At 38.0% G+C, this 15,284-nt stretch overlaps 1 protein-coding gene, 1 long non-coding RNA gene and 1 pseudogene across 2 annotated transcripts; 2 read left to right on the plus strand and 1 right to left on the minus strand.

Annotated features, from left to right (window-relative positions):
* Positions 1 to 302: 302 nt before the first annotated feature.
* LOC126631431 (uncharacterized mitochondrial protein AtMg00810-like) lies at positions 303 to 1,162 on the plus strand. The gene is made up of 2 exons (XM_050301558.1): positions 303 to 431; positions 563 to 1,162. The coding sequence occupies exons 1-2, from the start codon at positions 303 to 305 to the stop codon at positions 1,160 to 1,162; spliced, it is 729 nt and encodes a 242-aa protein (XP_050157515.1).
* A 4,979-nt stretch (positions 1,163 to 6,141) lies between these two features.
* On the minus strand, positions 6,142 to 6,967 carry LOC126632332 (uncharacterized; annotated as a pseudogene).
* Positions 6,968 to 12,870: 5,903 nt separating this feature from the next.
* LOC126632337 (uncharacterized) lies at positions 12,871 to 14,977 on the plus strand. Its single transcript, XR_007626713.1, has 4 exons — positions 12,871 to 13,112; positions 13,196 to 13,318; positions 13,857 to 13,923; positions 14,758 to 14,977. It is a non-coding gene; the product is annotated as an uncharacterized LOC126632337 (long non-coding RNA).
* The last annotated feature ends 307 nt before the right edge of the window (positions 14,978 to 15,284 follow it).

Below are 15,284 nucleotides of genomic sequence, written 5' to 3' on the forward strand. Positions count from 1 at the left end.
AAACAATCTTGAGCCAAGAAGCTTTCAAGAAGCCGTATGTACGCCTGTGTGGCAAAAAGGCATGCATGAAGAGCTCAAAACATTGGATGAAAATGAAACTTGGAGTGTGGTTGCTCTTCCTAAAGGCAAGAAGGCTGTAGGGAGTAGATGGATATACAAGACAAAATTCAATTCCAATGGTACCATTGAGAGACACAAGACTCGATTGGTAGCCCGTGGTTTCACACAAACCTACGGTATTTGATTACAAGGAAACTTTTGCCCCGGTTGCCAAAATGAACATAGTGAGGGTATTGCTATCAATGGTAGTCAATCACGAGTGGCCCTTGTTTCAAATGGATGTAAAAAATGCTTTCCTCCATGGTGATCTTGAAGAAGAGGTGTACATGAAGCTACCTCCTGGACATCCACGAGAAGGTGAACCTAACAAAGTTTGCAAGCTCCATAAGGCTATATATGGACTCAAACAATCCCCTCGAGCTTGGTATTCCAAACTGAGCTTAGTTCTTGAAGTTGCAGGGTTCAAAAGAAGTCATGCTGACTTCTCCTTATTTATTCGCAGTGGTGTCTTAGGCTTGCTATGCTTATATATGTGGATGATATTATAATTACGGGGGACAATGTGAATGAAATCAATGCTCTTAAGTGCTCCCTACATCAACAATTTGCCATTAAAGACTTGGGAGTCTTGAAATACTTTCTTAGCATTGAGATGGCCACTTCTTCCAAGGGGTTATTCTTAAATCAAAGAAAGTATGTAGTTGATCTTCTTGATGAAGCACACATGCTTGATTGTAAACCTGCTCGCACTCCCCTTATTAGCAAACTTCAGTTGGATGCCAAAGGTGAGCCTCTCTCCAATCCTAGTGTTTATCAATGCATGGTTGGAAAACTTATTTACCTCACGATTACTCGACCTGACATTGCTTATTCATTGAGCCTTGTCAGCCAGTTTATGCATTATCCTACATTGGTTCATTGGGAGATTGTCAAGATAATACTTAGATATCTCAAAGGTTCGGTCGGTAGAGGCATACTCATGAAGAAAAATGGGTCTAATCACATCATGGCTTACACTGATGTTGATTGGGCTGGTAATACCCTTGATCGAAAGTCCACCAAAGGTTTTTGTACTTTTGTTGGAGGTAATTTGGTCGCTTAGAAGAGTAAGAAACAAACCGTGGTTGCAAGATCCAGTGCTGAAGCTGAATATAGGGCCATGGCAGCAGTAGCTTGTGAACTCATATGGTTAAAGAGTCTTCTATTTGATCTTGGCTTCACCAGCAAGGAACCAATGTCGTTGCTTTGTGACAACCAGGCCGCAATGCATATTGCGTCTAATTCAGTATTTCATGAAAGGACGAAACACATTGAAGTTTATTGTGATTACATTCGTACACAAGTTCAATCCAATGTCATCAACATTGTGTAGACTAGAAGCCATGATCAACTTGCTGATCTCTTCACGAAATCTCTAGACTCTACACAATTTCAACGGTTGTTGTGCAAGCTTGGATCAATTAACCCTCTTGATCCAGCTTGAGGGGGAGTATTAGAAGTGATGTACTGGACATTGGAAGTGATGTAGACGTGAGTTACAACTGTCACTTTTGGACATTGGAAGTGATGTAGACGTGATGTATTGCTTCTTCAACACACAATCACATGTGTGAGTTGCAGCTGTCACTTTTCCTTTGTCCTTTAATTTGCTCCTTAATTCATGGTCTTGTGTTTCATTGAAACTTGTAAGTAGGGTTAGCTGGATTATTTTTTGGTTCTTTATATGGCCTAATATCAAGCTTTGTCTATAAGCCTTTAAGCCACTTTCAAGCTCTATATAAAAGCTTCTCCCTTGTACTTGTTTTCTCATGAAGAATTATACAAATAGTTGAAACTAAAAAGTTCAATATGTATACTTGATACAGGGCCGGTCCATAGATTTTTGAGGTCTGGGGCGACGCCAAAAAATATGCCATAACTTCATATAAGAAAATTATTCATTTTCACATGTAAGATATCGATAAAATTATACTCAGAAAAATAGTTTAAACTCAATAATTTAGAAACGAAGAAAGACTAATTTATTTTATATCAAGAGAAAGAAGCCAAAAAACTCTGGGCTTACAAGTAGATAGACGATATCGCGGTGGTCATTGTTTTCCTTGCAATTGTACCTTGTGTTACAATCAACAGGGCTGGTCTATAGAATTTTCAAATGACAAAACCACCACTTCTAGTTAAATTTCTTTGTAATCAAACCAATTTTTATAAATTTATACTCCTATGAAAACATATATAAATATACCTTCTTAATAATTTTGGTGCCCTGAATTTTTTTGGGCCCCGAACAGTCACCCTGTCCACACTAGGCCTGGGCCGGCCCTGACTTGATATAGATACTATTTGAATCGTTTAAGTTTGATGTGTTGTGTACCTCACAACTACCCTATTTTAATATATATTACATTGTTGCTCTCCACACCACTGGAATTTTTTCGAGTGACGTGGAGGCAGAGACATGAGTGACTACATGATGGTACGCTACGCTGGCTCTTACAATCTGATCCACCACAATGCGTGAACAGAAGGAGCCCTGATTGAGGTTCTGATGAGAGGAATCTTAGAATCTCAAAGAGGCAAAACCCTTGCTGGCTAATAAGGTCAACTAGTCCACAACCTTGAGCTGTCATCCTCTATTTTATTGCCGTTTGTTTTTGTGTAAATGAAATTCGAAAATGGGTCTGAGCTAACCACAAGAAGGGCGACGGATTTCATGTTTTCTTTGTGTCTATCATTTAGTCTTTTGACACCTGTTCCTGAACTTAAATTTACTGCTAACTTTTTTTATAAAATAAAAAAATTGAAGAAGTTCAAAAACTCCATACGTCCACCCCTCCAACCACATTACCCAACGATCGCCGACGGTAAAAGCACCGTCGGCGAAGGTTCTTTTCCATTCTCTATCTCTCTATCCTCACCCTTCTCTCTCTTCGAATCCTTACTACATCGATATCGATGCAACCCGTCAAAGAACAAAAAATGGGTCAAGTTTGTAATAAGAACAAAAATTTAGTCAAGTTTGAAATTTGGGGATGCGAAGATATCTAATCGCCCGGTATAGGCGAAATCTGAAAATGACGCGACGGTGACAACAAAGATTAAGAGATCTGGAATGGTTTGGAGATGCAAGAACAGCTCGATAATTTGATTTAGATTCGCCGAACGGAGAGAGAGGAAGAGTGAGAAGTCGAAAGTGAGGAAAGGAAACCACGTCGGTGGTGAGGAATTGCAGCCGACATGGATGATGGGGAGATTGGGATTGCAGTTGGGTTTTTGTTTTGTTTAATTTATTTTATAAAAACTTCAACAGTGTTAGACGTATAGGGTTAAATTAAGAGAAAAGTGTCAAAAAACTAAATCAGAGACAAAAAGGAGACAGGGAATTGGGCACAGTGGCTCAAATATGTCAACTAGGACTAACGGATATTAAAGTTCTCTTCAAGAGAGATGCCATAATTGATGTGGCAACCGAGTCATTAATTTGACTCTTTTTTTTTCTAGCAGTCATTTTATACAACGAATAAAAATATAGTCGATTTTATTATTTAATGTGCGAGATCCCACAATTTACCAATTGGATACAACTTTTAAACTATTTTAAATTATTATTTTTCCTTAAAACTATAGTATTGGGTCCCAATATAGAACAAAATAATAAGAGTAATGCTAAGGAGACTAACTATATGAGATCAAATCAAATCTTTTGCACCCAAACAAAAAATGTGACTGGGATCAATGATCCTAGTTGGTGAGTCTGCTTGACTGTGACCACGGGCAGAGTGAAATTCCCTATAGCCTCTCTGGGCCCAACATGGGTGGATAACAGTGATTTGCCACCAGTTGTCCTCCTTTTTAAGGGAAAAAAAAAGGTTGTAGCCTTTCTATGGCCCCAATTAATGATTGACACTTGTTTATAAATTTAATTTTCATAAACTTCATATGTGTTGAACAATGATTAGGGCTATAGAGGGGTCACACCCATTTTGGATGCAGAAGATTTGATCTTCAACTATATGAACCAAATTTCATAAACCATATGACATGGTTGTTGATGATTTGATAATTTACTTGATTAACGTACTTATTTTCTATTAGTGACACATAACATGATTTGCAAATTTGGTCTAAAAAATTGGTTTACTTACCATTGATCAAATAATAATTTAACATGTCCTTGGAACGAAAGAAATTTTGACATCAACTTCTTTCTGTTTTTTGTTTTTTTTTGAGACATCTTCATTAAAGATCAAATACAGGGATTAATTTTTAAATTATATTTTGTAAACCAAATGATGGACAGTTGATGGCTCGATTTTGTTTTTAATGATTTAAAAAAAGAATTTAATCATCCCACATCATATAATCTACAAATAAGATTTAAAAACATAATCTCTAGCATCACCATAATTTTACTTTTAGACTTCGTTGGGCAAGAGATTCGAAGTCCTACGCAAATTAATGTTTTAGATTTCCTATGAGGGCGTTTCACTTTAATCTAAACCCTAGTCAAATAATATGTCATAACTAGTCCACCACCTTGAGCTGTCATCCTCTATATATTTTAGGCTTTTTATGTTTTTTTTTTTTTTTTTTTTTTTTTTTTTGTAATGAAGGTAGAAAATAGTTGTGAGCTAACATTCATTCTTAGATTTTCCATGGGGAAATTTCACTTTTAGATTTTCTACAGAAGTGTGTTGGCATCCATCTGTGTGTGAAATCGTATATGCACGTTATTAGAGCATCTCTAATGGGAGGGACTCTCACCACCATCTTTAAAGACTTATTTAGGTACTAAAGAGAATTTTTGAGTCTTTAAAAGAATATTATCTCCAATGAAAAAATCCTTGTAGTATAAACCCTAAACTTGAGGATTATATAATAAAAAATCCTAGGTTAAATCTGGACCGTTTATTTATAATAAAAAAAAATGTGAGACTTAGCTTGCAGCTGCATCAGCAGCTGTCTGGCGACTAGCATCCACCCGCGCTGTTGGAGCAAGTGGATGAGCTGCAACATCAATCAAACCCAATATTTGGAAGAAGCATGCAACCTTTGATGTGGGTGGTTTCCATCCCCACTCAAAGGTGTCCCTACATATAGTCCTCAAATGTGAGGAAAATTTTGAGTACTCCAGCCAATTCCTATACTATAGGGACTGGAGCTCCACCCCACTGGAAGCCATAAGGTCCCTAAATTTAAAGACATATGGTGGTAGAGGGTGGTAAGGACTCTATTTAGTGACTTTACTGGAGATGCTTTTATCTTTTCATTTTCTTGTATAATATACGTGAAAAAAAAATAGCGTAGTGGTATTTTTTTGTATACATGGACACTTTTGAGAATGTGTCATATTGTACATTAGAGTAAAAGAAAATTTTGAATTCCACGAGCCCCATACGTTTGCCTTTGCCATCCTCATTCCTTGTGAATGAATGTATTGATGAAGTTTTCGATAACCAAATTACCTCTAATATAAATTGAAACAATTATAAAATCAATAAGGATACATAGTTGAATAAAGAAAACATTTTAATTTCTTATATATCTTATTGATGTGCAAAACAAACAATAAAATTGAAATAGGAGTCGTTCCCTGACTATCATTGTGAAGTGTCAACATTTGCAAGAAAAAAAAATGGAAAGAGAATTATCCCTTTCTCATTCCTGAAATGGACACAAGAAACCACTGAAACAGAAAAATTGGATAATTTCAGCTAGTTTTCTTATACCAAATCTGAATAATTAATATACGAGTGTCCACAAAAAATCAAATATTAATTTAAAAAACGCATCTGGTTTCTGTGTTCACACCATTTGTGAAAAATGAAACACGAAAACTGAAGCATCCTCATCATAATCTCTCTAGACAAGAATTACTAACAAAACCAATAAAAATGAGAAAATTTCCTCCACATTAGTCCTAGCTACAATGAACCTACAGATCATGACAACCCATGAAAATTTCAAGACAACTAAAGACTTAAAAAGACTCTAGTAGCAACAACAATATTGAGCAGGACACGAGTCATATGACATGATAGAGACCTAGAAAATAAAGTGACATTGATGTCTCTTCAAAATTTAACTACGAGCATGCCTGATGGCTGGCAACACTGGCACTCCAAATATGCAGGGTGAACCTGTTCCCACACTGTTGAAACTAAAGCACTACCCCGCTGAAGCTCCTGATCCCGCAATCCCACTAATTTTTTGATCTTCAACAACATCATCCTCGTCATCATCTTCACAACCATCATCATCGTTGTTGTCATGGCCACCATCACCAACATCATTCCCGATCTCATTCTTGTTCATGTCCCCGTTCTCGTTCTCGTTCTCATTCTCGTTCCCATTGCAAGCAAATGGGGGAATCAAAATCTCATCATCAAGCAGGACAAGCTGCAAAGTGAGCCTGCCATTAGACCTATGAGCCCTAAAGTACTCATGATGCTTAACCTTCTCCTCGGTGAGAATCAACCTCCCATCATCTGTGTAATGCCTCTTCAACACCCAAGGCATATGAGAAGGCAAGTTCTCAGTGCGTGCTAGCAATTGTATAGGAGGTGGAAACTCCTTGTTGTTCAATGCCCATTTTTGCTCTCTCCTACTCCTTACCCTCTGACCAAAACTACCATCATGCCCATCACCACCACTACCGGTCACCTTCAGTCGCGGTTTATGATCATCACAGTCCTTGAGCACGTCAACCGAGCTCTCCATTCCAATGTAGTCCCCGGTCAAAAGGGAAGAGGAAGTTGGGGATAGCAAGTCAGAGAGCGTCATGTTGCAAGTTTTATGAGATGGGTTTTTCTTAGGGCTTGAGACCAAATTCTAGAGGGGTTGGAGTTTGGTTTTGGCATCGGTGAGGCTCATTGGGGATCTGCGTAGTGTTAATATACAAGTGCATTGTGGGATAGATAGGGACAGTGTGACAGGGCTCATTTGGCTGATGTGTTTAAATGAGGGTTTGGAAATTACAGAGTTGAGTGTGTTGGATAGAGAGAGCCAGCTAATATTTGCGACATAAATATTTGGGTTTATTCAGGAAGCAGAATCTGATAAATATTGCAGTGTTGCACTATGACTTGCCTGGAAAATTTCAAAACAAGAAACCAAAAGAAAAAAAGAAAACTAATGAAAAAGGGCTTGAAAACTTTGAGTTTTAACGATAATGACAAAATAAAGGATAAAATGAATGTACCATGATTGATTTTTTAGTGTAAAAATGTGGTTTTTTGTTAAAGTGAACAGTACCGAGAGTTTTTCGTTAAAGTTCCCAAAGAAAAATTGTTAAGCCTGTGTAAATGTTTAGTAAATATTGCTAATAAGTGATAGCTCAAATAAGTAAAAGCTAAAAATGATGCAACAAATTAAAGGGTTGTCAAGAAAATGTTACAAATTGTATTGTAAGAAAAGAAATAAAATTAATTGCCAAACTGTGAATTTAAACAATACGCATTCAAATTTTGTTTAGTATACTATTATTCTAGACTTTAAACTTTCAATTTTTTTAAAAGTATGGTGCATAACATGTGATATTGTTATTTTCAAAATCATTTGAAAATTATTAACGTATGGCGTTAAGTTGTTTATCTAGACTATAAATTCAAGTTCATTGGAAAATTCAATGCATAACACGTTAGATTGTTAACCTAAACATAAATTCAATTTTATTTGAAGATCAAATTCATTTTACACCAAAAATATAAAAATAAAAAGTCTTAAACTTTGAATTTAGTCTTACACATGGTTGGGTGGATTGCACGTGTACTTTCCATGACATGCATGGATATATGTATGTATTCATACTGTTGTCTGTTTGGGGACCTCACTATAAATTGTATTTGTATATTGCGTACCATTGAGATGATTGAACTTATAGTATCATGATCAACGACCCAATATGCATAACTATATATCATTCAATGACAAGCATATTATATAAAATTAGAAACAAAATACTAAGTTGGGAGAAGCACAAAACATTAAAGGAAACGTATACGCGTCGGAAGAGCTCGAGAGACAAATATATATGCAGGTGAACAGATCAGCATGCAACCTGCAAACTAGCATCTCCCTACTTTCTATTTCTTAATTTTATCGTTTGCTTCAACCATAATTTGTAAATAATTAAACACAGTTAATAAATAAACTAACTAATATCATACTAATGTGAGACCCTAATTTTGTGTGTGAGACCCTAATTTTGTGATGGAGGTGAAAAGAAAATTGTTTCTGCATTTCCTTAATCAATAAGATTACATTCTGGTGTGTATATATATACAGGTAAGATAGATCATTCTAGCTAATGATAACTCATCTAACTAATTACAGTTAGAAAAACTAACAAAAAATTATCAACTTGGTTTCACAATGCTTGTAACATGCCACATTGCCTAGGGGAGTGATCCTTAAATGTATATTCCCATCCATACCTAGCACGAGGCCTTTTGGGAGCTTACTGGCTTCGGGTTCCGTAGGAACTCCGAAATTAAGCGAGAAGGAGGCTAGAGCACTCCCAGGATGGGTGACCCACTGGGAAGTTGCTCATGAGTTCCCAAAAACAAAACCGTGAGGGAATGGTAAGCCCAAAGCGGACAATATCATGCTACGGTGGTAAAGCGGGCCTGGGAAGTGATCTGCCCCGGGCCGGGATGTGACAATGCTACCCTTAATGGTCCTTTGATCCATAGTGATAGCACATGTCTGCATCCATGGTTTCAGGTACTTTACCCTTATTCTTGGAGTTTGGGGCCTTGGGAAAGAGGTTAGGGTGCTTCTGGGCTCGGTTTCCTCCCTTAAATAGGTGCTTTTGGCTGTCTCTACCACACCTATTTTGGTTTTTTGGGTGTTTGTTTGTTCTATAATGTGCTTTAGGGATAACAGTCGCCCTAGGAGGTCAAGCTTGATGATTTTTTTTATCAACGGTTGATTATGCTTTTCAGCGAGAAGTAAAATAGAGATCAAATCCGAAAACTTGTTGAACTTCTAAGCCCTATATTGTTGCTGCAGGACAATAGAGAAGGTCAAATAGGTGTTCTCTAGGAGATCCTCTTCGGCCAAGGTCTCGTTACAGAACTTGAGAATTGATCGGATTCGACAAACTTCATAATTATATTCATTCACAGACTTAAAGTCTTGGAAGCACAAAAGCTGCCAGTCATGTCTTGCTTTAGACAAGAAGATGTCATTTTGGTGATCAAAGCAATAAGCCAAAGCGACCTAGAGCGCTCGTGGATCTTCCTCAGCAAGGTACTCGATTTACAGTGCACCATGAATGTGTCTTCGGATGAAGATCATGGTAGTGGCTTTCTCAGCTTCGCCAACCGGGTTGTCCTTCTCATATTCAATGGCGGGACACAAATTCTTTGCAGTGAGGTGGAGCTTCACATCTTGGACCCACTTAAGGTAGTTTCTTCCAGAAACCTCCATAGCGGTAAAGTTAAGTTTGTTCAAATTTGACATGTTCCTATCACAAAATAAATGGATAAGATGTGGTTAGTGTAATGGAGAAAAAATCAATCCATTCACATATGAGTAGAACATTCAGGTTCTAATAGATATGTATTGGTTTAAATTTGCATGAAAAAACTTCGGGTTTTCATAGGTGACACTTTTAAGGAAAACTTCAGGTTTTCAAACAAGGCATGTTTCTAGAAACTTCAAGTTTTGAAATAATTATGAACTTCAGGTTCATATGTTCCTGCAGATAAATACAAATATATATATACAGAAATATGCAATCTGAAAATGTGCAAATAGAACTTCAAGTCTAGAATTATAATTGAATTAATTATTTAGACTTCAGGCCAAATTTAAAGTGTGGGTGAAAAAATAAAACCTAAAATGCCTAAAACTTAGGGCCCAAAATAATGGGTCAAAGCCCACGAGTGGGCTGAGTGAACTGGTGCCATGAGGTCTAGGCCCAAAACTAGGTTGGGGTAGGCATAGGCCTAGCATACAGGCAGGCTCAACATTATAGAAAAATGGGTTGCAGGTGCAAGCCCAAAGAAAGAGGCCTAAACGGGCTCTGATCTAGTGCTTCGCAAACACGGATGCACCAGCGCATAGGCTGGGATCTGGTGCAACGCATTGCATGGAAACCGTAATAGCCACGCGGGCTGTGGTCCTCTGTGGTGCGAGACACAGAAGCATAGTGGCCAAAGAGAACTAGTGTTGGGCCAAGAAAAGCTCCAAAGCCCAAAGGGTTGGTGCTTATCAAGAACAGGCCAAGTCGAAGTGGGTTTGGGATTTGAACCATACACCCTATCGCTAGCTAGGTGAACTCGTCGGAGAAAGAAACTGGTGCCTCCGTTTCAGGCGATCGTGTCGTGGTGCAAAAATCAAGGCAAAAACTGTGGGTTTGATGGCAACCCATAAAGGTAAACGGAGAGTGGAAACTCTCAACATTTTTATTAACCCTAGAAAAATTAAATTGGAATTAAAAAAACCAATGAGATTCGAATGAATATCGGTCAAAAAATCATTGGGGGGATGATTTTCAAGTCTTTGAGGCGATGATCCAAGAGCAAGGTTGGGCTGCAGGCCTACATGTGATGGTGGAGACGTCATAGAAGGTGTCGGGTTTTCTAGGTTTTCAAACCTGGAGCCCGTGGCTTTGGCTTGTGGTCTCACGGCTCAAGGAGAGCTCGATGGCAGCGCGGCTTCAGGCCACTACCATTGAGGTTCGAAAAACATAGAAATTATTATGTTTTTCAATTTCCAGATTTCAAATTAATTCAATTTTATGCATATTCAATAGATAATTTAATGTATGAATGGATATATGATGCAATTCATGGCAATATCAATTCACATAAGTCAACAATTATGAATATAATGCATATGCAATTTATGTACAATCTAAAATTCGAAAAGCGTAAAGTTGGGTCATGCATTATGGTGAATGTTCATGCTATCAGGGCTGCAAAAATATCGAGATAAAAACCGTTGTTTTGAAAGAACCTGATTGTATGATGATATTAATGAACTGGTTTGATGCAGAAAAATTCCACGTCAGATTCCTAAGTGCAGCGATATGAGCGTGCTGATAACATGTTGTGGCCTATATTTAATTGACAGGAAGAAGGGCCGACGGCCAGCAACACAGAAAAATTGAGAGAGATGTGTTTGTAGGGTTATGCAGAGGATGTGATATTCCCCATACGCAGTGCTTTTATTTATAGTAATAAGAGAAAAGAAATCATTCTCGTCCAAAGAATACAAATCCTAATAGGAAAGAATAACTAAAATCAAATATAATCTAGGATTTACACAATCACACTTAAATAAGAAGTTTATAACACATATTCTGTTTTTCTACCTTCTTTTACGCGTAATGATAATTATAACCTCATTATTCTGGTGTTCTAGGGTTTAACCATTTGTGTTGCTTGGCACATCATGAATTTTAAGTTGTAGATAGCTGGCGTCTTTTGAGATTGTGAACACGAAAAATTCTTGAAACGAAAGAGACAAGAACAATGTGCACAAAATAATATTTGTATTAATGATTTTGGGTTACAATCTCTCTCAAATTTGATCCTCTGATTCGATCTCCGTAAGGTGTTGATTTATGGATTGTGATGCTGATCCAAGGACCGTCGAGGCTTGATCTCGGATGAATGGTTGGAAGTTTCTTCAAATGGGCCTTTTGGGCTTGATTTTGAAGGTTGATGGATGAACGGATCTTTCAAGGGCTTTTGAGCTTGATCTTGAAGAACTGTTGATGAACGGATCTTCAAGGGGCCTTTGAGGCTTGATCTTGATGAACAGTTGATGAATGGATCTTCAAGGGCTTTTGGGCTTTATCTTGAAGAACGGTTGGATGTGTGGATTTGTTGATGTTGTTGATCCAAATGGCCGTTGAGGCTTGATCTTAGGATGAACGGATGATGAACGATGAACACTTTCTTCAAGGGTTATCGGGGCTTGATCTTGAATTGGTGGAAGTTCATTCGAAGGGCCGTTGGGGCTTGATCTTGAAGGTTGAGTTGACGAAGAACGAAGAGAGCTTTCTTGATCCTTTGGGATTTGCTTGGGAGCTTTAGAGTTTCAGAGCTTCAGGGTTTTGGTGTAATGTGAATTGGTTATGAATTTGTCCCCCAATTGAATGCATTGGCTTCTTATTTATAGAATTTTCCAAGGCCTAATTTTGAATATAATATGCAGATGAAATAAATCGTTTCTGCCAGGTGTTGACATGTGTCCTAACTGATGACTTTTCCGATTTATTTTGATTTTTTCATTTAGTCAAACATTACGTGTAAAATTTATATGACACGTGAGCATTGAAATTGTAACTATTGGTCAACATTTATTTCACCGAAATTTCGATGTCTACAGAGATATTTGATAAAGTTGAATTTGAAACAAACAATATCCAGGCCAGGAGATTGGCTTTTAGATAATGAGATAAATCCAGGAAAAAGGCAAATTTCCCTTTTTCTAAAAAGAGATAACAAAAAGAAAATTTCAACACGATGACATTGTTTCGCTGTACCTTATAAGCAATTAAACATGATGACATGTTGATAAGGTTTTTGGTTGCTGTTTTAAAACGTTGCATACAAATACAGTGTTGTTTTTTTCTTTTCAGTGGCCGATTGAGAGATTTCTTAGAAAGTAAATGGAGTATAAAAGTTTATAATGTTTTAGGTAGAATTAATTATAGCACATGTGTTATTGTCACAGCCCGTCCCGGAATTTTAATTCCGAGGACGTGAAATGACCAATGTGACCTTAAACGGGATTAAGGTGTGTAAATGTATGACATTTGTTTTACTCTAAGATCCTAAACTGGGGTTAGATTTATATTTGTATGTGTTAAATTGTGTTTGGACTTAGGTAGGGCCTCCTACCCTCAAAACATTCCCTAAAACCCGTAACCTTTCCTTCTCTCTTATTCTCCTCAGAAAACTCTCTCTCACTCTCTCTCTTACTCTCGAACTCACGGCAACCACCAAGAACCACCACAATCTTGTACCAACGTTCCATTTAAGACCACCATCGTGATCCTGAGGACTTCACGAGCTCGGGGATACCAAACTCAGGTGAGTTTCACTTCGGAAAACCCTAGTTTCAGTGTCACCGTAATATTGCACTGTTCACAAACTTCAAATTGGCTTTGTTTTAGGCCAAACTAAGATCACAGTGAGATTAAGGAAGTTCCAAGGATGCTCGGAGTGTAACGTTTGGAAGTTTTAGACGTCGGGATCGTTGAGTTCGACGTTTGGCCGATTTTTGGAATTTTTGGAAGGTATGATCCCGTGATTTTTAGTGTTTAAAACCCTTCCATCGTGATTATACATGTTAAATGCTTCAATTTGGTATAAAATTCGAAGAAAATGGACGAAAAACGAGTGAGAATAGTTAAATAGAAAATTTTCCCAGTTTTCCGGTGACCGGAGTCCGGCGAGAGTCAATCGGAGAAGAAGCAGGAATATTCCGTTAGTTCTAACGGAATATTCCTGACGCCGTTAACGGAACGGTTAGGTTTTAACGGAATATACTAGGATTTGACGGAATATTCCCTAACTGCCGTTACTGTGCCGTTAGCATGCAACGCACGTGGCCGCGCGTGTGGGGCGCGTAGGTCCGTGCCACGTCTGGCGCGTGGGGGCGCGTGAGACCTCCAAAAATTATTTTAAAAATATGGGGATGATCCTGAGTTTGTGTAGGTCACCGTGGTATATTCATATACCCAATTTGAGCATCGTATGAAGAATTATTTACCTAGTTTGGTTTAGGTGCGTTAATTGTGCGTTAAATGACGTTTTTAGTTATTTCACTTCTAGGTGGGACTTATAACGAGGACGAGCACATCCAGGGGCGTCAAGGGGGTTACGACCCGGCGACATACCAGTGAGTGGGCATTTGTTTTTATATATATACCTATATACTCGATTTCCCCAGAAATCAAAATTAAATGAAAAGTATAATGAAATGAAATAAAATATGATTTGATTGCCATGCATAGAATGTTATGAATATTATGAACTGTCGTATGATGCATATATGTAAAATGGTGCTGTGGACGCACAGGTGAGTATCAGGTGAGTATTTAATTACTGTCATGATGATTATATATATTGAGCTCAAATCCTGCACCATGGTTTAGTGCTTATAGTATTCACCGCATCACACGCTCGCCTTGGATCCAAGTAGATGCTGGTCGCACAGTCCACGCGGAGTGGGTGCGACGGGCCAGTCGTAGAGTGTTAGTGAGATTTCGACTGGTGGGTGACCCTAGATTATGTGTACAGATGATTGATGAGAAAAGCACTAGAGCGTAATATTAACCATTAAGTCGTACAGACTACATTAGGTGGCTCCGACTTATGTGCAGAAGGCCGGACAGGTCACAGAGGTGACTCCGGCAGAGTGATAGTGATAGATTTTGAGCTCTAGGTTCAATTGTTCAGGGTCATTAGAGGGCCTCCGATTGATTACTATCTTTTACCTGATTTATATTATGTCAATGCATTCATACTAAACTGTTGAATTTGGCATGGTACATTCTTTATTGAATCTGTTATAAGATTGATGATCAAGATGGTTGAGATATATATATGCTATATATTATTTTCTGGGAAAGTATACAGGTTTTCCAAAAAGGGGTTATAAATGTGGATTTATGAAATGAATTGGAAAAGCTTATTTTCGCCCACTCACGTTTTTTGTTTTTCGCCCCTCCAGGTTCTAGTTGATAGTTGAGGCGTTGGTGGCCTACGAGGACTACTTCGGCATTCTGACAGACTAAATAAATGTAGGATTTCACCTGAGGGTGTTGTAAATTAGTTATGGTCCTACTTGACTGCACCTAGACGCTTATGCTCTGTTTATGTGTGTTTAGTACACTCTTATGCACATAGAATGCTAGGTTGTAAATAACTGCAATTAGTGGTTTTCGTTGACTCGTATTTTATTATTTAATCTTTTCCGCTTGCGTTTATGGTTATGTCACGCTCACGTGACGGCCAGCACGTCCTAGTCTTCGGGTTAGGGTGTGTCAGTTATTGTGTAATGTGAAAATCTTAAGATTTTTTATTATCGGCCGTAGAAAAACCGACAAGAAACATCAATTACTGTTGGATTTTTGGTAAAAATCCGACATTAAATCTTGCAATGTCGGATAGAGGTACCGACACCAATGCTACCGTCACAAAAAAGGTATTGACGTCGCTTAAACCTCTTAATCCGCCACCAAGAAGCAAAGTAATATA

The sequence above is a fragment of the Malus sylvestris genome, chromosome 8, assembly GCF_916048215.2.
Source record: "Malus sylvestris chromosome 8, drMalSylv7.2, whole genome shotgun sequence".
Lineage (NCBI taxonomy): Eukaryota > Viridiplantae > Streptophyta > Magnoliopsida > Rosales > Rosaceae > Malus > Malus sylvestris.